Source organism: Caretta caretta, chromosome 21 (genome assembly GCF_965140235.1).
Source record: "Caretta caretta isolate rCarCar2 chromosome 21, rCarCar1.hap1, whole genome shotgun sequence".
Lineage (NCBI taxonomy): Eukaryota > Metazoa > Chordata > Testudines > Cheloniidae > Caretta > Caretta caretta.
In genome coordinates this window covers 11,102,377-11,124,612 of record NC_134226.1, presented here as the reverse complement: position 1 = coordinate 11,124,612, position 22,236 = coordinate 11,102,377, and the positions used below count along the sequence as shown (strand labels likewise).

General features: G+C 42.2%; 1 protein-coding gene across 2 annotated transcripts in view; it reads left to right on the top strand.

Moving 5' to 3' along the window:
• Positions 1 to 14,843: 14,843 nt before the first annotated feature.
• The window catches only part of ILRUN (inflammation and lipid regulator with UBA-like and NBR1-like domains), a 56,480-nt gene continuing 49,087 nt past the window's right edge, over positions 14,844 to 22,236 (top strand). The window contains exon 1 of one of the 2 annotated variants that reach the window (XR_012665728.1): positions 14,844 to 15,111. Coding sequence is in view for 1 of the 2 variants with exons in the window: in XM_048826356.2 (XP_048682313.1) it covers positions 14,954 to 15,111 (158 nt within the window). In the remaining variant the exon portion in view is untranslated. The remainder of the gene's footprint in view (positions 15,112 to 22,236) is intronic. The other variant, XM_048826356.2, reaches the window with a different exon arrangement.

Below are 22,236 nucleotides of genomic sequence, written 5' to 3'. Positions count from 1 at the left end.
CTCTGGAAGATCTCTGCATAGCCGCAGGGGTACACATACCCCGGTTGAGAACCAGTGCTTTAAAGATTAATCTTTACATTTCACACCTCCTAATTTGGCCTCAATCAGCTTTGTCATCAGATAGACTATTAGAACATTAAATAATATAGTTGAAAGAATGCATCCCTGGCGTCCTTCTGATTCTACTGAAAACCAGTCCGTAATACAATTGTTGACCCTCACACAGCTAAATGCACTGTGGTGCAGTTCGACACACTAAATCCTCAGGCACCCCATACTGATATAGCATTATCTACAGTGCTGACTGATGTACTGATTCAAAAGTGGCTGTAAAGTCTACAAACACAAAGTTAACTTCATTTTGTCTCTCTAGTTGTTTTTCAGTAACATTCAGCAGAGCATACATCACCACAAGTACTCCTTTTCTTTTTGCGAATACAGACTAACATGGCTGCTACTCTGAAACATAGCTTGGATTGTAGATTGACCTGTGAAGACACCACATTGGTTATACAGGTTGTCTCTTATATTGGGATTGAGACAGTATTTCGGTTGCTTGAGTCGTCTGATCATTAACACCTTCCCTGGGACTGGCAAGCAGCATTATGCCCTTATAGTTTGAGCAAGGCGATCACTCTTCTTTATTTAAATATGGGATGGAGCATCCCCTTTTCCAATCTTTTGGAATGTGATGGCTTTCCCAAATTTTAAGACATCTCTATAAAGCCAATGAACTAAATCCAAGCCGCCACTCTTTAGTAGTCTGATGAAATATTGTCAAAAGTAGGTTTTTTATCACTTTAGAGACTAACCAATTTATCTGAGCATAAACTTTCGTGAGCTACATGCCTCCAGTACACATGCATCCGATGAAGTGAGCTGTAGCTCATGAAAGCTTATGCTCAAATAAATTGGTTAGTCTCTAAGGTGCCACAAGTCCTCCTTTTCTTTCTGCGAATACAGACTAACACGGCCGTTACTCTGAAACCTTTTATCATTTTGTAACTGTTTGACCACAAGCATCACATCTTCTAACGTGATGGCCTGTTTTCTGATAGATGCTTTTTTGGATTAACTTGTAATTTACATTTTGGCTGGATCTGTTCATTAATTCACAACAATGCTCAGAGCAACACTTAGGTTGTGCATCAATATCCTGGCAGCATTCTCCATTTTTGTCCTTAACTTGTGGAAATTATTCAGCCCAAATGGGAGTTATATCACACATTACAAGAGCACGTGTTATCTTAGTAGATCGTTCCTGTTCACAATATCAGCTCCACTGTCTTGTGCACATGCACATAAAGATAGATAAGGTAGGAGAGATGGCCCCTTCATTTCTTTATTACACAGTTAAGTGATTTACATCCCTGCGCTTTAAAACATGACAGAATGTATGAGATTGGATGACTCCGGTACTTGTTCACAGGCTACATAGCCATTCATCTCTACAGCCTTGATCTTGCAATCAGACGTATGCAGATGGACCCTTGTGCCCACATGGTGCCCACTGAAGTCAATGTTGTATTCAAGGGTTTGCTGGCACTGATCATATTGTAGGATCATACACTGGATCACTAATTTAAATCCAGCTCAGGTTGACCAGCTTCACCATCTGACAGCTGCTTGACTTTCTATGTACAATGAGTTGGTGGGTCTCAGTTCACTTCCTAGTCATAGACTGATGCGTAAAAAGCTAGCAGTCACACAATATACCGGGATCAATTCATCCACCACTGAAATGCAGTCACCATTGGGTTTAACAGTGTATGGCAACACCACAAGAGATCTAAGGACCCAAAGTTCACAGCAACTTGTTATCTTGAAATCCAGGAGAGAATTGTAGAGAGGCAGAATGTAGCTACCTAAGTAGGGATTTGGCAGGACAGCAAGGTTACCACTTATGCAATAATAGTAATTAATAAGAAACCTCCAAGGCCTAGAAATAGTGGTTTGGCACCCAGCGGGGTATAACCTGCCAACCCAACCAAATATGGAGAATACAGGCAAATTGACAATTATTATGATCAGTGTAAAGGGGGTAGTAAATGGGGCCTCAGAAGAGCTTAGCTGGACTGGAGGCTCCTCACCTGTGAGGGTATGTTGTGTGCGGGCAGACAACCCCAGGATGATATCATCCAACTGTCCAAACAACCCAAGAAAACCAGAGATCATTGTTAACAAAAGTGTGAAATGGACTCGCAGTGGAAATCCAGAAGTGATCCAGTGTAAGATTTTGGCAAAACCTGGAGAGGCTGAAGGAAATGAAAGCTTCAGCACTGAAAGGAAGTAAATAACAATAACACGGAGAAAGAAATTACCGAGCATAGACTTGCCAGATAACTAAGAGCTTTATTCCAAAGAGGTGAATTTATACCTATGCAGATTGAAAGCCTGAAAAGGGAGATTAGTGGTGTTGATCCACATGCAAATATATTGGTAGAAGCAATGATACGGGATATACAGCAGCCACAATTGTCCCAGACCAATTGGTGTAAGCAAACAGGTCAAACATAGCTGCTGTAGGAAAGAAGACAAAACAAGACAATGTTTCAGAGTAACAGCCGTGTTAGTCTGTATTCGCAAAAAGAAAAGGAGTACTTGTGGCACCTTAGAAACTAACACATTTATTTGAGCATAAGCTTTCGTGAGCTACAGCATCTGATGAAGTGAGCTCTAGCTCATGAAAGCTTATGCTCAAATAAATTTGTTAGTCTCTAAGGTGCCACAAGTACTCCTTTCCTTTTTGCAAGACAATATTGTGATGGTTCTTGGGATACCCAGGACTGTGAAAAGAAAAGGAGTACTTGTGGCACCTTAGAGACTAACCAATTTATTTGAGCATGAGCTTTCGTGAGCTACAGCTCACTTCATCAGATGTTTACCGTGGAAACTGCAGCAGACTTTATATACACACAGAGAATATGAAACAATACCTCCTCCCACCCCACTGTCCTGCTGGTAATAGCTTATCTAAAGTGATCAGCAGGTGGGCCATTTCCAGCACAAATCCAGGTTTTCTCCAGGTTTTCTCACCCTCCACCCCCACACACAAATTCACTCTCCTGCTGGTGCTAGCCCATCCAAAGTGACAACTCTTTACATAGTCAAGTCGGGCTATTTCCTGCATAGATCCAGGTTTTCTCACATCCCCCCCACCCCCATACACACACAAACTCACTCTCCTGCTGGTAATAGCTCATCTAAACTGACCACTCTCCAAGTTTAAATCCAAGTTAAACCAGAACATATGGGGGGGGGGGGTTAGGAAAAAACAAGAGGAAACAGGCTACCTTGCCTAATGACTTAGCCACTCCCAGTCTCTATTTAAGCCTAAATTAATAGTATCCAATTTGCAAATGAATTCCAATTCAGCAGTTTCTCGCTGGAGTCTGGATTTGAAGTTTTTTTGTTTTAAGATAGCGACCTTCATGTCTGTGATTGCGTGACCAGAGAGATTGAAGTGTTCTCCGACTGGTTTATGAATGTTATAATTCTTGACATATGATTTGTGTCCATTTATTCTTTTACGTAGAGACTGTCCAGTTTGACCAATGTACATGGCAGAGGGGCATTGCTGGCACATGATGGCATATATCACATTGGTGGATGTGCAGGTGAACGAGCCTCTGATAGTGTGGCTGATGTTATTAGGCCCTGTGATGGTGTCCCCTGAATAGATATGTGGGCACAATTGGCAACGGGCTTTGTTGCAAGGATAAGTTCCTGGGTTAGTGGTTCTGTTGTGTGGTATGTGGTTGTTGGTGAGTATTTGCTTCAGGTTGCGGGGCTGTCTGTAGGCAAGGACTGGCCTGTCTCCCAAGACTTGTGAGAGTGTTGGGTCATCCTTTAGGATAGGTTGTAGATCCTTAATAATGCGTTGGAGGGGTTTTAGTTGGGGGCTGAAGGTGACCGCTAGTGGCGTTCTGTTATTTTCTTTGTTAGGCCTGTCCTGTAGTAGGTAACTTCTGGGAACTCTTCTGGCTCTATCAATCTGTTTCTTTACTTCTGGAGGTGGGTATTGTAGTTGTAAGAAAGCTTGACAGAGATCCTGTAGGTGTTTGTCTCTGTCTGAGGGGTTGGAGCAAATGCGGTTGTATTGCAGAGCTTGGCTGTAGACGATGGATCGTGTGGTGTGGTCAGGGTGAAAGCTGGAGGCATGCAGGTAGGAATAGCGGTCAGTAGGTTTCCGGTATAGGGTGGTTTTTATGTGGCCATTGTTTATTAGCACTATAGTGTCCAGGAAGTGGATCTCTTGTGTGGACTGGACCAGGCTGAGGTTGGTGGTGGGATGGAAATTGTTGAAATCATGGTGGAATTCCTCAAGGGCTTCTTTTCCATGGGTCCAGATGATGAAGATGTCATCAATATAGCGCAAGTAGAGTAGGGGCTTTAGGGGACGAGAGCTGAGGAAGCGTTGTTCTAAATCAGCCATAAAAATGTTGGCATACTGTGGGGCCATGCGGGTACCCATAGCAGTGCCGCTGATCTGAAGGTATACATTGTCCCCAAATGTGAAATAGTTATGGGTAAGGACAAAGTCACAAAGTTCAGCCACCAGGTTAGCCGTGACATTATCGGGGATAGTGTTCTTGACGGCTTGTAGTCCATCTTTGTGTGGAATGTTGGTGTAGAGGGCTTCTACATCCATAGTAGCCAGGATGGTGTTATCAGGAAGATCACCGATGGATTGAAGTTTCCTCAGGAAGTCAGTGGTGTCTCGAAGGTAGCTGGGAGTGCTGGTAGCGTAGGGCCTGAGGAGGGAGTCTACATAGCCAGACAATCCTGCTGTCAGGGTGCCAATGCCTGAGATGATGGGGCGCCCAGGATTTCCAGGTTTATGGATCTTGGGTAGTAGATAGAATATCCCAGGTCGGGGTTCCAGGGGTGTGTCTGTGCGGATTTGATCTTGTGCTTTTTCAGGAAGTTTCTTGAGCAAATGCTGTAGTTGCTTTTGGTAACTCTCAGTGGGATCATAGGGTAATGGCTTGTAGAAACTCGTGTTGGAGAGCTGCCGAGCAGCCTCTTGTTCATATTCCGACCTATTCATGATGACAACAGCACCTCCTTTGTCAGCCTTTTTGATTATGATGTCAGAGTTGTTTCTGAGGCTGTGGATGGCATTGCGTTCCGCATGGCTGAGGTTATGGGGCAAGTGATGCTGCTTTTCCACAATTTCAGCCCGTGCACGTCGGCGGAAGCACTCTATGTAGAAGTCCAGTCTGCTGTTTCAACCTTCAGGAGGAGTCCATCTAGAATCCCTCTTTCTGTAGTGTTGGCAGGGAGACCTCTGTGGATTAGTATGTTGTTCAGAGGTATTTTGGAAATATTCCTTGAGACGGAGACGTCGAAAATAGGATTCTAGGTCACCACAGAACTGTATCATGTTCGTGGGGGTGGAGGGGCAGAAGGAGAGGCCCCGAGATAGAACAGCTGCTTCTGCTGGGCTGAGAGTATAGTTGGATAGGTTAACAATATTGCTAGGTGGGGTGAGGGAACCATTGCTGTGGCCCCTTGTAGCCTAATAACATCAGCCACACTATCAGAGGCTCGTTCACCTGCACATCCACCAATGTGATATATGCCATCATGTGCCAGCAATGCCCCTCTGCCATGTACATTGGTCAAACTGGACAGTCTCTACGTAAAAGAATAAATGGACACAAATCATATGTCAAGAATTATAACATTCATAAACCAGTCGGAGAACACTTCAATCTCTCTGGTCACGCAATCACAGACATGAAGGTCGCTATCTTAAAACAAAAAAACTTCAAATCCAGACTCCAGCGAGAAACTGCTGAATTGGAATTCATTTGCAAATTGGATACTATTAATTTAGGCTTAAATAGAGACTGGGAGTGGCTAAGTCATTATGCAAGGTAGCCTGTTTCCTCTTGTTTTTTCCTACCCCCCGCCCCCAGATGTTCTGGTTTAACTTGGATTTAAACTTGGAGAGTGGTCAGTTTAGATGAGCTATTACCAGCAGGAGAGTGAGTTTGTGTGTGTATGGGGGTGGGGGGGATGTGAGAAAACCTGGATCTATGCAGGAAATAGCCCGACTTGACTATGTAAAGAGTTGTCACTTTGGATGGGCTAGCACCAGCAGGAGAGTGAATTTGTGTGTGGGGGTGGAGGGTGAGAAAACCTGGAGGAAACCTGGATTTGTGCTGGAAATGGCCCACCTGCTGATCACTTTAGATAAGCTATTACCAGCAGGACAGTGGGGTGGGAGGAGGTATTGTTTCATATTCTCTGTGTGTATATAAAGTCTGCTGCAGTTTCCACGGTAAACATCTGATGAAGTGAGCTGTAGCTCACGAAAGCTCATGCTCAAATAAATTGGTTAGTCTCTAAGGTGCCACAAGTACTCCTTTTCTTTTTGCGAATACAGACTAACACGGCTGTTCCTCTGAAACCAGGACTGTGAGTCACCCTTGTTATCCCCTTGCTTCCAGCATGAGGGAGTCCCGCTTGTGCTTAATTGGGTGTCAGCTCCCTGACACCACCAGCCTGTTAGCCACTCAAGTACTCTCCTCTGGTCTATGCCAGCCCTTACTTCACCTTGCAGGCTAACAGTAGGTACACCCCAGTTCCTGAGTGCATTTGAAGCATTCCCTCTTCTGTTCTGCCCCTTATCCACTGTATGCTCACAGAAATACCAGGTCTGCTGTCCCCAAAGGAACAATACATGTACAGCCTTGTATGATTCAGCTCAAAATCAGCATCTTGCTTAATATCACAGCACTTAGATATATTTATAGCGGAAACAAGAATAAGTTTATTATCAAAAATTCAAGATTAATGTGATAGTGAGTAAGAATACTGGAAACAACATCAGAGACTAAACTTAGCTAGCAAGTTAACCTCCTGTCTAAAGAAGTTTATCCCCAAAGTCCTCTACGGTGTTTCAACTACGGCTGGCTGAGACCCCACTTTCAGAAATGTAAATGCACTGCCTGTTTACATCCTCATTACAGAATAAAGCAGTGTTCTCTTTGCCTTCTACTTGTACTCCTAAAGTTCATTGTCTGTACTCAGAGATAAGATAACCACGCAGGGCTTATTTTTCCTGTGTGCTCCTTTCCTGTTGGCTTCACATCTCTTTGTTGACTTTTATGTAAATGTGTAGCCATTGTGGTAGCTTACACTGCTTAATTTACATCCCGACAGAGAGACAGGTGAATAAACATCTCTTGTGTGACAGAAAACCTGCTTTCTCTCCTCTGCTGGTGATTCAGACCTTGACACAGACTCTAAGAACATATTTTCATTATATATACATAACTCCTTACACAGCATCTGTGGATAGCTTTCACAACAATATTAATGACCATGTGACCCTCTTTCATTTGAAACCTCACGTGACATTCTTTGGTGAACCAGAATGTATGTACCAGGATCAGGACATTTCTGTAAACCCCTTGCCAGTAAGCATTAAAGAGTTCTTGAGTCACACATGTTAATTGATACTGTCATACCAGCAGACAGAAACATAACAAAGAAACAAGAAGACAAGATAACAAGTATGAAGAACTCTGGCCCAAAGTGGAATGATTATGGAAAACTAGAACAAAAGTGATTACTGGAGAACTTGGAGTGGATGATCCCTAAGGGTATGAATGAGCAGCTCAAAAACACTTTGGAGCACAAGATATCATGAACAGTGAGCTCCAGAAGACAGCACTCTTAGGCACTGCAAGTCAAAAGTCAAAAGAGAATGAGTGCATTTAAGTACCAAAAATGCAGGAATTCTGCAGAGGGTTGAACAAAACTCCTGACTGTCCAAACCCACAAGAGTTGTTCATGGTCAAGATTTATTGGTGACTCATGGAGATAAATTTTAAACAGTAGTTTTCCTTTTGTTATGCATAAAGATCTTATATGTTGTGAAGGACATTGGTTTAAAAAAATCTCCATGATGTAATACTCAGGGATAATAATAATTAATAATGAATGACTGCAAGCAATCAGGATGTCAGTTTTGTCTCATCCAAAAGACATAATAGTATAGGGTATCTTGGATGGTGTGACAGTAGCATGTAGAATAATATTAAGAGCTGACAATATAGGAAAGGAAAACAAACCCAGTGGAAATGCCAAGATTGCTAGGTTGGGCATCACTGATTCATTTATTGACATCTACTCATTATATGATTAGTCTATTTATAACATGCACTAACGTATCTTCCTATGATGTGTTTAACCTGAGGGTTGGATATGATTGTTTATTTCTCCTTTGATATTTTTCAACAAAGGTTACTGGTTACTTTTTAATTGCTATATTTTTTTAGCAATAAAGTCAGGTTCTGTGTTCTAGGTTAGTGGCATTTTCTGATACATCAGCAGCAAACAGCAGTTTTTCCCAGCCACGAGCCACAAAGAGAATTCTTTGGATTCTCAGAATGAAATGTCCTAAATTTGAGGTTTGTGGAAAGTCACTTCTCTCCCGATATTGCTTGTACTTTGTAGTTTGTTTTGCTTTTCACTTGCACTGATTTTCTCCTGAACTTGTGTTGTAATGTTTACTATATAAATATTGCAACAGGAAACTTCCTCTCAGTGGTCCTTAGAACTAATGCCACTATTATTTTTAATATGCAGAAAAACAACAGTATGTTTATATTAAACATTACTATATTACAGCTTTCCTATTAGGTTTCTTTATACTTTCACTGCTGGTGACTGGGTATGGTTTGACATTTGTTTCAGGTTTCTTTCTCTCAAAGGAAACAAGTAATGCCATCTCAAAAGAGGCAAGTTATGTTCTGCTTTGTTTAAAAACATGCCTGTGTATGAGTGGGAGAGAGAAGTGGTGGTTTAGGATTATGAAGGAGGACAAGTACTCAAAGCCTAGGAGTACTCCATTCTAAAATGATAATTTAAAGACAGACTCCAATGCTTTGATGTGATGACCTTAGATCCTTAGTGACAGGTTTCAGAGGAACAGCCGTGTTAGTCTGTATTCGCAAAAAGAAAAGGAGTACTTGTGGCACCTTAGAGACTAACCAATTTATTGAGCTCATGCTCAAATAAATTGGTTAGTCTCTAAGGTGCCACAAGTACTCCTTTTCTTTTTAGATCCTTAGGTAAACAAATAGTTAAATATTAATGACAGATAAACAAATACTGCAAGAGACAATGTTAATTGAAAAGTATATTTCTGTCTGAAAATGGTGTACCTACTGTAGTTACAAGTAACATGATTACTGTGGCCATGTTTACACTACAAAGTTCAGTCAACACAAGTTACATTGGCCAGCTGCTGAAATTTGTGTATCGGTCTGACGTGTGCACGCTTGGCTACTTGCATTGGTACTGTACATACTCATGAGGAGTGCTTGTGACAATGTAAAGCACGGTGCACCTTAGGTAGGTATCCTAGTGTGACATGCAGTGCTCTCTGGTGCATTACCTTTTGGGACATTTTCTCTGTGCTTTGTGGGATAGTAGTGAGTTGCCCAGGGATTACTGCAAGAAGTTAGTATAAAAAATAGTTTCCCATGTTTTTTATCTTTTCAGTTTGCTTGCTTAGAGTCAGATCCAATGTTCATTTAAGTCAATGGGAGTTTTTAATTTACATAAATGAGTGTTGAATCAAGCCCTTAGTACATCTGACAGCACTTGGTGTATAGTAAGTTAAGAACGTAAGAACAGCCATATTGGGTCATATCAATGGTTCACCATCTAGCCCAGTATCCTGTCTTCTGACAGTAGCCAATGCCAGGTGCTTCAGAGGGAATGAATAGAACAGGGCAAGCTGAAAAAAACAAGGGAAACTTTTTTCACTAACTTCTTAAAAAGAAAAGGAGTACTTGTGGCACCTCAGAGACTAACAAATTTATTAGAGCATAAGCTTTCTTGAGCTATAGCTCACTTCATCTGATAAACAGGTGGATACAGACTAACACGGCTGCTACTCTGTAACTTCTTAAAGTAATCCCTGAGCTACTTCCTACTATCCCACGTGATCACTATTTCTTGTAAAGTATCATTTATACCCCAATTCTGCAAACATTTCAGCATGTGACTAATTTATGTATATTAAAGTGCTTACAGGACTGTAGGCTTTGATTTCACTGGGGCTTCCAGCAAACTCAGGGGCCTGCTTGAATATATCATCTTTTAGGACTGAAGCCTTATGAAATTGATTCCTTGCTGAACAGATTCTTAAAAACATCAACAGAGGAACAGAAAAGTCCTTACAATTTTTACAGGAATTTTTTAAATAACCAAGTTATATTGCTTAAAAGGGCACTCTAAACTGGATTTTTTGTCATTAGATAGTTTCAAAATAGCCAAATTGACAGTTTCCCATTCACTCAAATTGGACTGTGAAACTAAATTGGTCTAAAGAACGAGGAGTACTTGTGGTGCCTTAGAGACTAACAAATTTATTTGGTTTCAGAGTAGCAGCCGTGTTAGTCTGTGTCTGCAAAAAGAAAAGGAGGACTTGTGGCACCTTAGAGACTAACAAATTTATTGGAGCATAAGCTTTCATGAGCTACAGCTCACTTCATCGGATGCATGGAGTGGAAAATACAGTAGGAAGATCTATATATACAGAGAACATGAAAAGATGGGGGTTGCCATACCAACTCTAACAAGACAAATCAATTAAGGTGGGCTATTATCAGCAGCAGAGAAAAAACTTTTGTAGTGATAATTATGATGGCTCATTTCAAACAGTTGACAAGAAGGTGTGAGTACCAATAGGGGGAAAAATTAGCATGGGGAAATAGTTTTTAGTTTGTGTAATGACCCATCCACTCCCACTCTTTATTCAAACCTAATTTGATGATGTCCAGTTTGCAAATTAATTCCAGTTCTGCAGTTTCTGGTTGGAGTCTGTTTTTGAAGTTTTTTGTTGAAGAATTGCCACTTTTAGGTTTGTAATCGAGTGACCAAAGAGATTGAAGTGTTCTCCTACTGGTTTTTGAATGTTATAATTCTTGACATCTGATTGTGTCCATTTATTCTTTTGCATAGAGACTGTCCGGTTTGGCCAATGTACACGGCAGAGGGACATTGCTGGCACATGATGACATATATCACATTGGTAGATGTGCAGGTGAACGAGCCCCTGATAGTGTGGCTGATGTTATTAAGGTGTCCCCTGTGATGGTGTCCCCTGAATAGATTTGTGGACACAGTTGGCAACGGGCTTTGTGGCAAGGATAGGTTCCTGGGTTAATGTTTTTGTTGTGTGGTGTGTGGTTGCTGGTGAGTATTTGCTTCAGGTTGGGGGGCTGTCTGTAAGCGAGGACTGGCTTGTCTCCCAAGGTCTGTGAGAGTGAAGAGTCGTCCTTCAGGATAGGTTGTAGATCCTTGATGATGTGCTGGAGAGGTGTTAGTTGGTGGCTGAAGGTGACGGCTAGTGGCGTTCTGTTATTTTGTTTGTTGGGCCTGTCCTGTAGTAGGTGACTTCTGGGTACTCTTCTGGCTCTGTCAATCTGTTTCTTCACTTCAGCAGGTGGGTATTGTAGTTTTAAGAACCCTTGATAGAGATCCTGTAGGTGTTTGTCTCTAAGACAAACACCTACACTCTGGTTAGTCATTTTCACTTTCTGTTTTTTTGTGTGATTTTTAGTGGATCATTTAGGGCCTGATTGTCAAAGGGGCTGAGCAGGCATGGATCTCATGGGATAGTTACCTAGCACTTCTAAAATCAGCCCATTAACATTTTTCAGAAAATGTGGATAATAATACTGACCTACCTTGTTGGATTATGACGCTATTACCCTTATTATTGGTTTCAGAGTAACAGCCGTGTTAGTCTGTATTCGCAAAAAGAAAAGGAGTACTTGTGGCACCTTAGAGACTAACCAATTTATTTGAGCATGAGCTTTCGTGAGCTACAGCTCACTTCATCGGTGAGCTGTAGCTCACGAAAGCTCATGCTCAAATAAATTGGTTAGTCTCTAAAGTGCCACAAGTACTCCTACCCTTATTATTTTTATACTTTATTTACTAGCGTATTTTCCATATTCATAAATGCCAATCAGTTATATATGCCTCTATTTTAAACAAATTTGTGATTAACCAACCTGCATCTACAATGTATATTACATGGAGTTGACTCCTATTATATTATGTGATTTTGTTTCACCGTCATTAGATTGATTTGCATGTTAACATATGAGATGCATAAACCCCTGTACAGTTGAACAGCCATGTGACTGATTTACTTATACAAACAAATGAAATTTTTTCTGTGGTTAGCAATGGGATTAATTTGCATCTGTAAATGAAGTTGTTATTGTATCTGTATGCATCTGTGCTTGATACGGTGTCACTTGCCTATGTAAACCATATTCATTCATTTGCTGTGATCTCATTATTTGAATAAATATGTGCTTAATTTCCTGATGCAAATATGAAAATATTTCTCTATGCCGTGTTCATCTGTTGCATGTACATATGTAAAAGAAAGGAGAACTTGTGGCACCTTAGAGACTAACCAATTTATTTGAGCATAAGCTTTCGTGAGCTACAGCTCACTTCATCGGATGCATACTGTGGAAAATACAGAAGATGTTTTTATATACACAGACCATGAAAAAATGGGTGTTCATCACTACAAAAGGTTTTCTCTCTCCCCCACCCCACTCTCCTGCTGGTAATAGCTTATGTAAAGTGATCACTCTCCTTACAATGTGTATGATAATCAAGGTGGGCCAATTCCAGCAAAAATCCAGGTTTTCTCCCCACCCCCACCCCCACACCAAACCCACTCTCCTGTTGGTAATAGCTTAGCTAAAGTGATCTCTCCTTACCATACACATTGTAAGGAGAGTGATCACTTTAGATAAGCTATTACCAGCAGGAGAGTGGGGTGGGGGGAGAGAAAACCTTTTGTAGTGATAAACACCCATTTTTTCATGGCCTATGTGTATAAAAACATCTTCTGTATTTTCCACAGTATCCATCCGATGAAGTGAGCTGTAGCTCACGAAAGCTTATGTTCAAATAAATTGGTTAGTCTCTAAGGTTTCTGAGTAACAGCCGTGTTAGTCTGTATTCGCAAAAAGAAAAGGAGTACTTGTGGCACCTTAGAGACTAACCAATTTATTTGAGCATAAGCTTTCGTGAGCTACAGCTCACTTCATTGGATGCATACTGTGGAAAGTGTAGAAGATCTTATTATATACACACAAAGCATGAAAAAATACCTCCTCCCACCCCACTCTCCTGCTGGTAATAGCTTATCTAAAGTAATCACTCTCCTTACAATGTGTATGATAATCAAGTTGGGCCATTTCCAGCACAAATCCAGGTTTTCTCAACCCCCCCCCCCCCAACTCACTCTCCTGCTGGTAATAGCTTATCTAAAGTGACCACTCTCCTTACAATGTGTATGATAATCAAGGTGGGCAATTTCCAACACAAATCCAGGTTTTCTCACCCCCCCCCCCAAACAAACTCACTCTCCTGCTGGTAATAGCTTATCCAAAGTGACCACTCTCCTTACATTGTGTATGATAATCAAGGTGGGCCATTTCCAGCACAAATCCAGGGTTTAACAAGAATGTCTGGGGGGGGGGGTAGGAAAAAACAAGGGGAAATAGGCTACCTTGCATAATGACTAAGCCACTCCCAGTCTCTATTCAAGCCTAAGTTAATTGTATCCAATTTGCAAATGCATTCCAATTCAGCAGTTTCTCGCTGGAGTCTGGATTTGAAGTTTTTTGTTGTAAAATAGCGACTTTCATGTCTGCAATCGCATGACCAGAGAGATTGAAGTGTTCTCCGACTGGTTTATGAATGTTATAATTCTTGACATCTGATTTGTGTCCATTTACTCTTTTACGTAGAGACTGTCCAGTTTGACCAATGTACATGGCAGAGGGGCATTGCTGGCACATGACGGCATATATCACATTGGTGGATGTGCAGGTGAATGAGCCTCTGATAGTGTGGCTGATGTTATTAGGCCCTGTGATGGTGTCCCCTGAATAGATATGTGGGCACAGTTGGCAACAGGCTTTGTTGCAAGGATAAGTTCCTGGGTTAGTGGTTCTGTTGTGTGGTATGTGGTTGCTGGTGAGTATTTGCTTCAGGTTGGGGGGCTGTCTGTAGGCAAGGACTGGCCTGTCTCCCAAGATTTGTGAGAGTGTTGGGTCATCCTTCAGGATAGGTTGTAGATCCTTAATAATGCGTTGGAGGGGTTTTAGTTGGGGGCTGAAGGTGACGGCTAGTGGCGTTGCGTTCTGTTATTTTCTTTGTTAGGCCTGTCCTGTAGTAGGTAACTTCTGGGAACTCTTCTGGCTCTATCAATCTATTACCAGCAGGCGAGTGGGGTGGGAGGAGGTATTTTTTCATGCTTTGTGTGTATATAATAAGATCTTCTACACTTTCGACAGTATGCATCCCATGAAGTGAGCTGTAGCTCACGAAAGCTCATGCTCAAATAAATTGGTTAGTCTCTAAGGTGCCACAAGTCCTCCTTTTCTTTTTGCGAATACAGACCAACACGGCTGCTACTCTGAAACCTGTCAATATGTAAAGGAGAATCATTTATTTCTTGATCACATGCCTATTTTAATCATGTGAATAATTTGCATATGTGAAAGCTGATTTCCATCAGAAAAGTATTAATCTGCAGACACACAACGCATGCAAATGAATGATTAGCATATGACACAATCAATTTGCATACGTAAATAACGTGCCCTTGCGGATCTCCTTCTGCCGCCGTGGAGAGGGTTCCTGGGGTGGGGCTCTGTTTGTATTTTTCCTTTAGGTGACGTCACCACGTCTGTGCGGTCACGCGACGCGACGACGTGACAGGTGGCGTGCCCCGCGTGTGGGCGGGACGGAGCGTGCGCAGTGTGGCGGGGCTCGCTCCCCGCGTCCCCTCCCCCTCCATGCAGCGCTGAGGAGACGGGCGGCGGAGCGGAGCAGGGGAGGCCCGGGGCCTAGCGGAGCGGGCTGGAGCGGCGGCCCCGGCGCCATGGAGGGGATGGACGTGGACCTGGACGCCGAGCTGATGCAGAAGTTCAGCTGCCTGGGCACCACCGACAAGGACGTGCTGATCGGCGAGTTCCAGCGGCTGCTGGGCTTCCAGCTGAGCCCGGCCGGCTGCGCCTTCTTCCTGGACATGACCAACTGGTAAGGGACCGGGCCTGGCCGGCGGCGCCGGGCCGGGGGGCGGCAGCCGAGGCCTGGGGGCAGGCTGCGGGGGCGGACGGCTGCCCGGGAGAGCGGGAGGTAAGACGGGCCCTGTGGGGAGGGGGGCGGGTTCGCTGGGCCCGGGGAGGGGAGAGAAGGGGGGTAAGCAAGGCCCTGTGGGGAGGGCAGGCGTGGGGGGTAAGCAAGGCCCTGTGGGGAGGGCAGGCGTGGGGGGTAAGCAAGGCCCTGTGGGGGGGAGGAAACGGAAGGTAAGCTGGGCCCTGTGGGGGGGGGGAGGGGAGGGGGGATAAACTAGGCCCTGTGAGGGGGGAGGAAAGGGGAGGTAAGCTGGGCCCTGTGGGAGGGGGGCAGGCCGGGAGAGGGGGTAAGTTGGGCCCTGTGAGGGGGAGGAAAGGGGAGGTAAGTTGGGCCCTGTGAGGGGGAGGAAAGGGGAGGTAAGTTGGGCCTTGTGGGGGGGGGCAGGCCAGGGGGGTAAGCTGGGCCCTTGGGGGGGCAGGCTAGGGGAGGGCAGGGGGTAAGCTGGGCCCTGTGGGGGGGGGCAGGGCAGGCCAGGTATGGTTGTGTAGTCTGTTTGCGCCTTTTTTGCTGGCCATGGTAAGCCTGGAAGACAAGTCCCAGTGTGGGAGAAGCATCTGGGCAACCTTTTCCCAGCCAGCGTAAACAGAGAGAGACACAGAAGCTTCTAACTTGGACAAGGCTCTTAGTTTTCTTGAGATCAGGAGGAAAGAGTCTCTCTCGCATCACCAGGCAGTCTGAAGCGGGAGTGGTCCTCTGGTGTCGTTTCCCCCCAGATTGTTTCTCCTGTCTGTTGAGGATACACAATATTTGGTGTATGTGGGTCCCTCGTCTCTCTGGGGAGCCTGTCTACAGTTGGATGGGATAGGGGCATGGGGAGCTCGGTTTCCCCCTTCCACCTGAGGCTGGATGGAGCACAAGTACTTGTATCTACACTGCTGGAAGGACCAATCAGGCATTAGCACCCAGTCCTGCTGACATCATCTCCCACAGTCCTGCAGCCTTTCCCAGGGTCAAGTAAAGGCAATTATAATAAAAAACATGGCACCCTCTTGTTCCCCGTGCATCTTTCCCAGCACATTTACTGATTTCAGTAAGACACATTCTTACTCCTGTGTGCCTCGCAGAGCTCACAAGGCTATGGGAAAGTGAGCTGGAGTCCTGTCTCAACCATCACAACCAAGTCATTGGTTGAATTTCAGTTGTTACTCCTTGTCACAGTTAAAACATCAGTGGCAGAAAGATCAAGTTTGACTTACAGATCCAGGTGGCAGTTAGAAAAAATATCCGTCTTACAAAGTGAACAAACTTTTTTTTGGAATTGTTGAAAGGATAAACATGAAATCAGTGTAATATTTAGTCATGCATTTGTCAAGAGCCCTGTTTCACATGACACTGGAGATTGCCTTTTTGGGAAGTGAAGAAAGGGTGAATGATCAGCAAATGCTGGATCCATCTTAAGCTAGTCACCTGAATCCAGGGAAGGTGTCATGTGAGGAAGTGGTGAGTTTCTTTGGGGCAAGTGTTTTCATGACAAAATATTTCCTATTCAAAGTTTTTGTGACAGTAACATAAATACAATCTGTCTGCAGTACGTATGGGTGGTTTTTTTTTCAGAGAAATATTGGCTTTTCCCTGTATATTGTATTTCTCTTGGAAGAATAAATTCATAGGTCAACAGTGTGAACTCAAAAATGATCATGGATGACAAAAAAGGATTTTTTTGTATGTGCATCTGTAATAATTCTGATTTTTATTAGGAAAACACTCTTTTGTTTTCAGGAATATTACATGGCCACTTAATACTTCTGTCACTGCTTCCTTTATAAAATCCTGTTTTCAGGCATGAATAAATCAGTCGTAAAACTAACTCTTGGGTGAAACCTGGTGTGTCAGCAGTTTGGGCAACTGTTTTTATTAATGAATTGTCAACACTATTAGTCAAGCATTTTTTGCCATGAGTTTGAGTTATAAATGTTTGACTTTTGGATGCTGGCTTGTACTCAGCTCAGATGGTTTCATCTTTATATGAAAGGAGTTATGTAAACATAAATAACATAAGTAACGCATTCTGCATGTAGTCAAATAGTTTGGGGAGTACTGAAAGAAATTTTAAATTTGTCAACATTTAGGCTGACAATTCCAAATTTGTGTGCCTAAATTCACATCCTTAATGTGTGTGAATTTAGTAAAAAGGGATTGGAACTGAGGCTGATTGGGTCTTATCAATTGGAAAATGTAGGGAGGAAAACGTCCATTAATTTGAACGTAGTACAACTGATCCATGGCATATGGCTCCAGTTTCTCATGTATCCCTCTTTAAGTGAATTTAGTGACTGTGAAAGTGAGGGATTTTAACAGCATTGCCTTGAGCCAAGTGTGCTGACAGGTGCTGTGAAAACTTCCCTCTTGTAACCTTACCAGTGTGCTACAATCCTGATCTGCAGCATCGTTTGCTATGCCAGACCCAGGACACCACACAGCTCTGCCAATGCACCCCAGTCCAAATCTGCAGCATCCTGACTATTGGTCATGAACCTATAATGGGCAAATACAGCCTAGTATAGGTATCTGGGGTACTAGCGTGGAATGGCCAAACCCCTTTTTGCTTGTGACCCAAGCCATAATTTGAACCAGCTTTCCTTAAAGGAAAACCTTGCTCTTCGGTATGTTGAGGCAATGTGAAAGTTATAGCTGTATAATACATACAAGCAGTCCCAAGGAAACGTAAGATAGTGGCCCTCTAGGTTTGGGTGGTGGGTGGGAAGTGTGTGTTCAGTTTGTCCTGAAAACCTAGTTTGTTGGTTTCACTACCAAGTTGCTTGTTCTTCTGTTAGGAACTCACCTCAGCCTTAGAGCTGGTTCTTCAACTCCTCACTGTTCCCAGCTTATGATTAATGTACCTCTACAGCAGGTTGTAGGGGAAGTGCATAGCAGGGTCAACAGCAGTGCACTCATGTGGAAGACCAAGGACTTCACCTCCCCTCTTATTGCACACATGCACAAATTTAACAAACCAACTAACTATATTGTTGTGAAAACTGTTTCCTTCACAACAGTAGCGAAAGCCGCTCTTTAAGGATATCTGTTACGCCACGACCAAACCTGAAGTTGCTTGCCTGCGTGTTGATAAAGTACCATGTTGTAACAAATCAGAGCTAAGAAGTGTTTTTGGAGGGCATTTCCAATGGTATTTCATTTGTAAACTTAATGGACATGCTGATAAATGTATTTATTATAAATTTGCAAGCTGGGGGGAAGGAGCGCAGAGGATATTTTGGCAGTTGTCAGAAAAATCTGGACAAACAGTGAATTACTTTAATCTTTAAACTTCTGATTTTTTCCAGTTCAATATACCAAACAGCAGAGAGGGCACATTGTAACTTGTTGGAAACTTTAAATTAAGGGTACTTTAAGACAGTGGCTCTCAATCTTTCCAGAATACTGTATTCCTCTCAAGAGTCTGATTTGTCTTGTTACCCCTAAGTTTCAGGTCACTTAAAAATATACAAAATCAGACATAAAAATACAAGTGTCACAGCACACTATTACTGAAAAATTGCTTATTTTCTCATTCTTACCATACCATCATAAAATCAATTGGAATATAAATATTGTACTTACATTTCAGTGTGTCGTATACAAGAGCCATATAAACAAATAATTATCTATGAAATTTTAGTTTATACTGACTTTGCTGCTGCTTTTTATGTAGCCTGTTGTAAAACTAGACAAATATCTAGATTTGTTGATGTACCCCCTGAAAGACCTCTGAGTACTCCAAGGGGTAATGTACCCCTGGTTGAGAACCACTGCTTTAAGAAACAGTTTCCTGCCTTATTAGGAGTATAGTGAAAACACTGGTAGTAGAGTACATCTTGCGATTGCACAGATTTCCAAGGTTGTGTTTTTCTTGATGATCAAAAGCTATGAATTCAATATTTAATTGAACTATATCTACTTTCTCTCCATTTTTCTAAATCACTTCCTTAGAGCTTTGCCTCTGCTGATAAGCCATTCCGTTCTTTTTGGATTGTTCCAAGTTCTCAGTATTGCCCTTGGGACCACAAAATCCAAGTTGCTCCATTTTTTTGGGCTTTATTTTAGATGCTGGCTGTGCATTCTCTGAAAACGACACCACCGTAACATGGTTTTTGGTGAGGAGTTTTTTGTGATTGACGCAGGGGAAAAGTGTGTGGTGGGGTTAGCTTCTATTGCCTGATACTCTTGCCTGGTACTGAAAGTTGAGTTCTATCAGTGTCATTTTGGCACTAAATTATCACTTAATGTTGGAGATTACACAGGTAGTGTAGTCAGTGTGCATTTTATGGCCAACACATCTGGGATAAAATCTGCCCTTCATCAAATAGACTATTTAACTATCACAGTGTGTGTTCCCCTCCCCCCTCCAGATGTTACGTAATCCAGAAAACTGGCTGGCTGACACTGAAACTCATCTGGCATCTTGGGTTTAAGCACTGGGAGAAGTGTTTTGGTCAAATGATTTTTGTGGTAATGTTAAGTTTCAGGTGTCCAGAGGAACTTTGAGTGTTGTGATATGGTATGACTAGTAACATGTCTGAGCTTGTTCCCGTCCTTCCCTCAAAATCCCTAGTAATGTCTAATTGCATCTACATTAGAAATCTGTTTGAAAAGCCCTTCTGTGTTAATGTTCCAGGAAACTGGAAATTTAAATTGGACAGGTGTAATATAGTGTGCGTACATTGGAGCTTTTATTGCTATTCTTGTTTTAGGACAATTATTACCGTCAGTGCTCAGGACAGGTAGAGTATTTAGCCACAGGAAAATTCCTGCAGAATAAAGTTCATACAGTAGAGTAAGTTTTGGGTGAAGTGCAGTTGATATTTATGAGCACTGCTGATTTTTTAAAAAAATCGTCAGTCTATCAGAAGATTTCACTTTTGTTACAAGAAATTCAGGTTACTGTAAAAGTAAGAGACTAGAGGAAAATGGCATTTTTTTCTTTATCTCTTTGTGTGGAGTCAGTTTCACTCTTCCCTCTGTGTAGTTAGTTTCCCCTTTTGTTTATGTGGATATCAGATTGCAATAGGGGAGAGAGAAATATTTGTTTAAAATGAAAAATGTGATTTGTAAAACCACAAAAATAGGCCAGGGGAGGGATTCAAGTGGCAGGTGTAGGATCTGAAACTACTCTCAATTTAATTTTAAAATGGACTAGACTTCAAGTAGATGGTGTTGTTTAATTTTAAATCCCTGCCTTAATACAACCAGATGTTGGGATTTCATGGTGAGTCCCTTTAATTTAGCATTTAAATAATACAGTAACTTACACCTGCAGTATGTATTGACATATTTGCTTTTTACTTCCGCTGAAGTATTTTTTTATATTAGCCTAATAAGTGTAGCAATTAATTTAGGTTTGGCAGGTTGTGAAAACTGGTTGCCAGACGATGTCCATTATAAATACCAGCGTTATTGTAGTAAACCTTAATTTGTTTTGTTCTGAGCTTTCTGTAAAAAAATCTTTGTGTTAAGACTTTCTATGTGTGTCTTTTTCCTGAGATTGATTTTTTTTTTTTTAAGGTAGAAATCTGCTCTGGTGGAATTGAAATGTGTATATGAACAGAAATACTTACCAAAAAAAAAAAATCTGTTTTGAGTGTGTTTGGGTCAACATTGTGATGCTCAAATTTGGCATGGACAGAGTAGTTTTGAATAACTTCGCTTTTGTATGTAGTGTCTCCTCTCCAAAGATTTGTAATATATTTTTGCTTCTCAAACCTCTCCCCTTTAATGTGTGATAAATATTCTTGTTTTACAAGTGGGGAATTGAGGTGCAGGGAGGGTAAATCTGTGGCAAAGCCGTTGTACGGCAGAAAAATGGTTGTAAAAAGTCAGCATTTTGAAATGGTCTAGTGAGCATGTGTAGGTGATGATTTGATTTTAACTCACAAGGATGTTCTTCCACACAGTCCGAGGTAATTTTTATTTTGTCCATTTAATATACCACCTATCCAGGGAGGAAGTAAAGATAAGGCTCTGGACTGGGAGTCAGGATACTGAGATGCTAGCTTTAGCTTTGCCATTCATTTGCTGTGTGAGCTTGGGCAAGTGACTGCACGTCTGTTTTGTCCCCTGTAAAATACGGGTAGTGATACCCAGCTTGGTAAAGCGCTTTGAGATCTTTGGATGAAAAGTACCTTTATAAATGCTAATATTGGTATCTCTTCCCTAAGCACTCTGCAGAATTAAAACACAAAGATAAACATGCTTTGTAAAGTTAAAATGCAAAAACAGGGTCACTTAGCCAGGTCACAATAGAAGAAATACCACCACAAAATAAAGTTAGAAATTGGTCCAGTAAAAGATATTACCTCACCCACTTGGCGTCTCTAACAACACAATAAAAGAATGTAACATAATTTGCCCCCACTCAGCACAGAAGTCGCAAATAGTGTGTCAATGTGAAATAAAGCCCATTTTAGGAAATAAGAATCTCACCAAGCACTTCCAAATCACTCATCCCTTCTCAGAAGATACAGACAATGTGCCTTGCATTGTGTCCTGAAAGTTTACTAATCTGGGCTGAGAAGAAGACTCTTTTGCAGAGAATGCTTTGCTAGCATTCTTCTGTTAAACTGGTGGGGGTGTCTGTTGTCCCAAGCACCTCCAAAAATTACATCTACCATGGTATGTTCAGAGAGAGTGGCAATGATTAATCATCTGGGCCTGTACTGTTCAAAGCTTTATGGGTTAAAAATCAACACCTTAAATTCCACCTGATTTAAGCTGATTGAAAGCCAGTGCGGACCTCCGAGCACCAGTGAGATGGGCTCCCTGTGTGAAGATCAGTGGCTTTATGTGCCAGCTTAAGCCTTCAAATGACTGTAAGGTGTAGCCTCATATGCAGCATGTTGTGGTAATATCTGCTCACTGTGACAAAGCTATAGTTGATTGTAGCAAAGTCTTTAGTTGAAAGAGAGTCATGTTTTTGGGTTTTTTTGCCAGATGCAGATGACTCCACAGTCCTGATTACTGCTCCTACTGTAAGTTCTTATTAATACCTGGGCATTCCAGGTCAGCTTGGGATCTAACAAGGCTCCCATG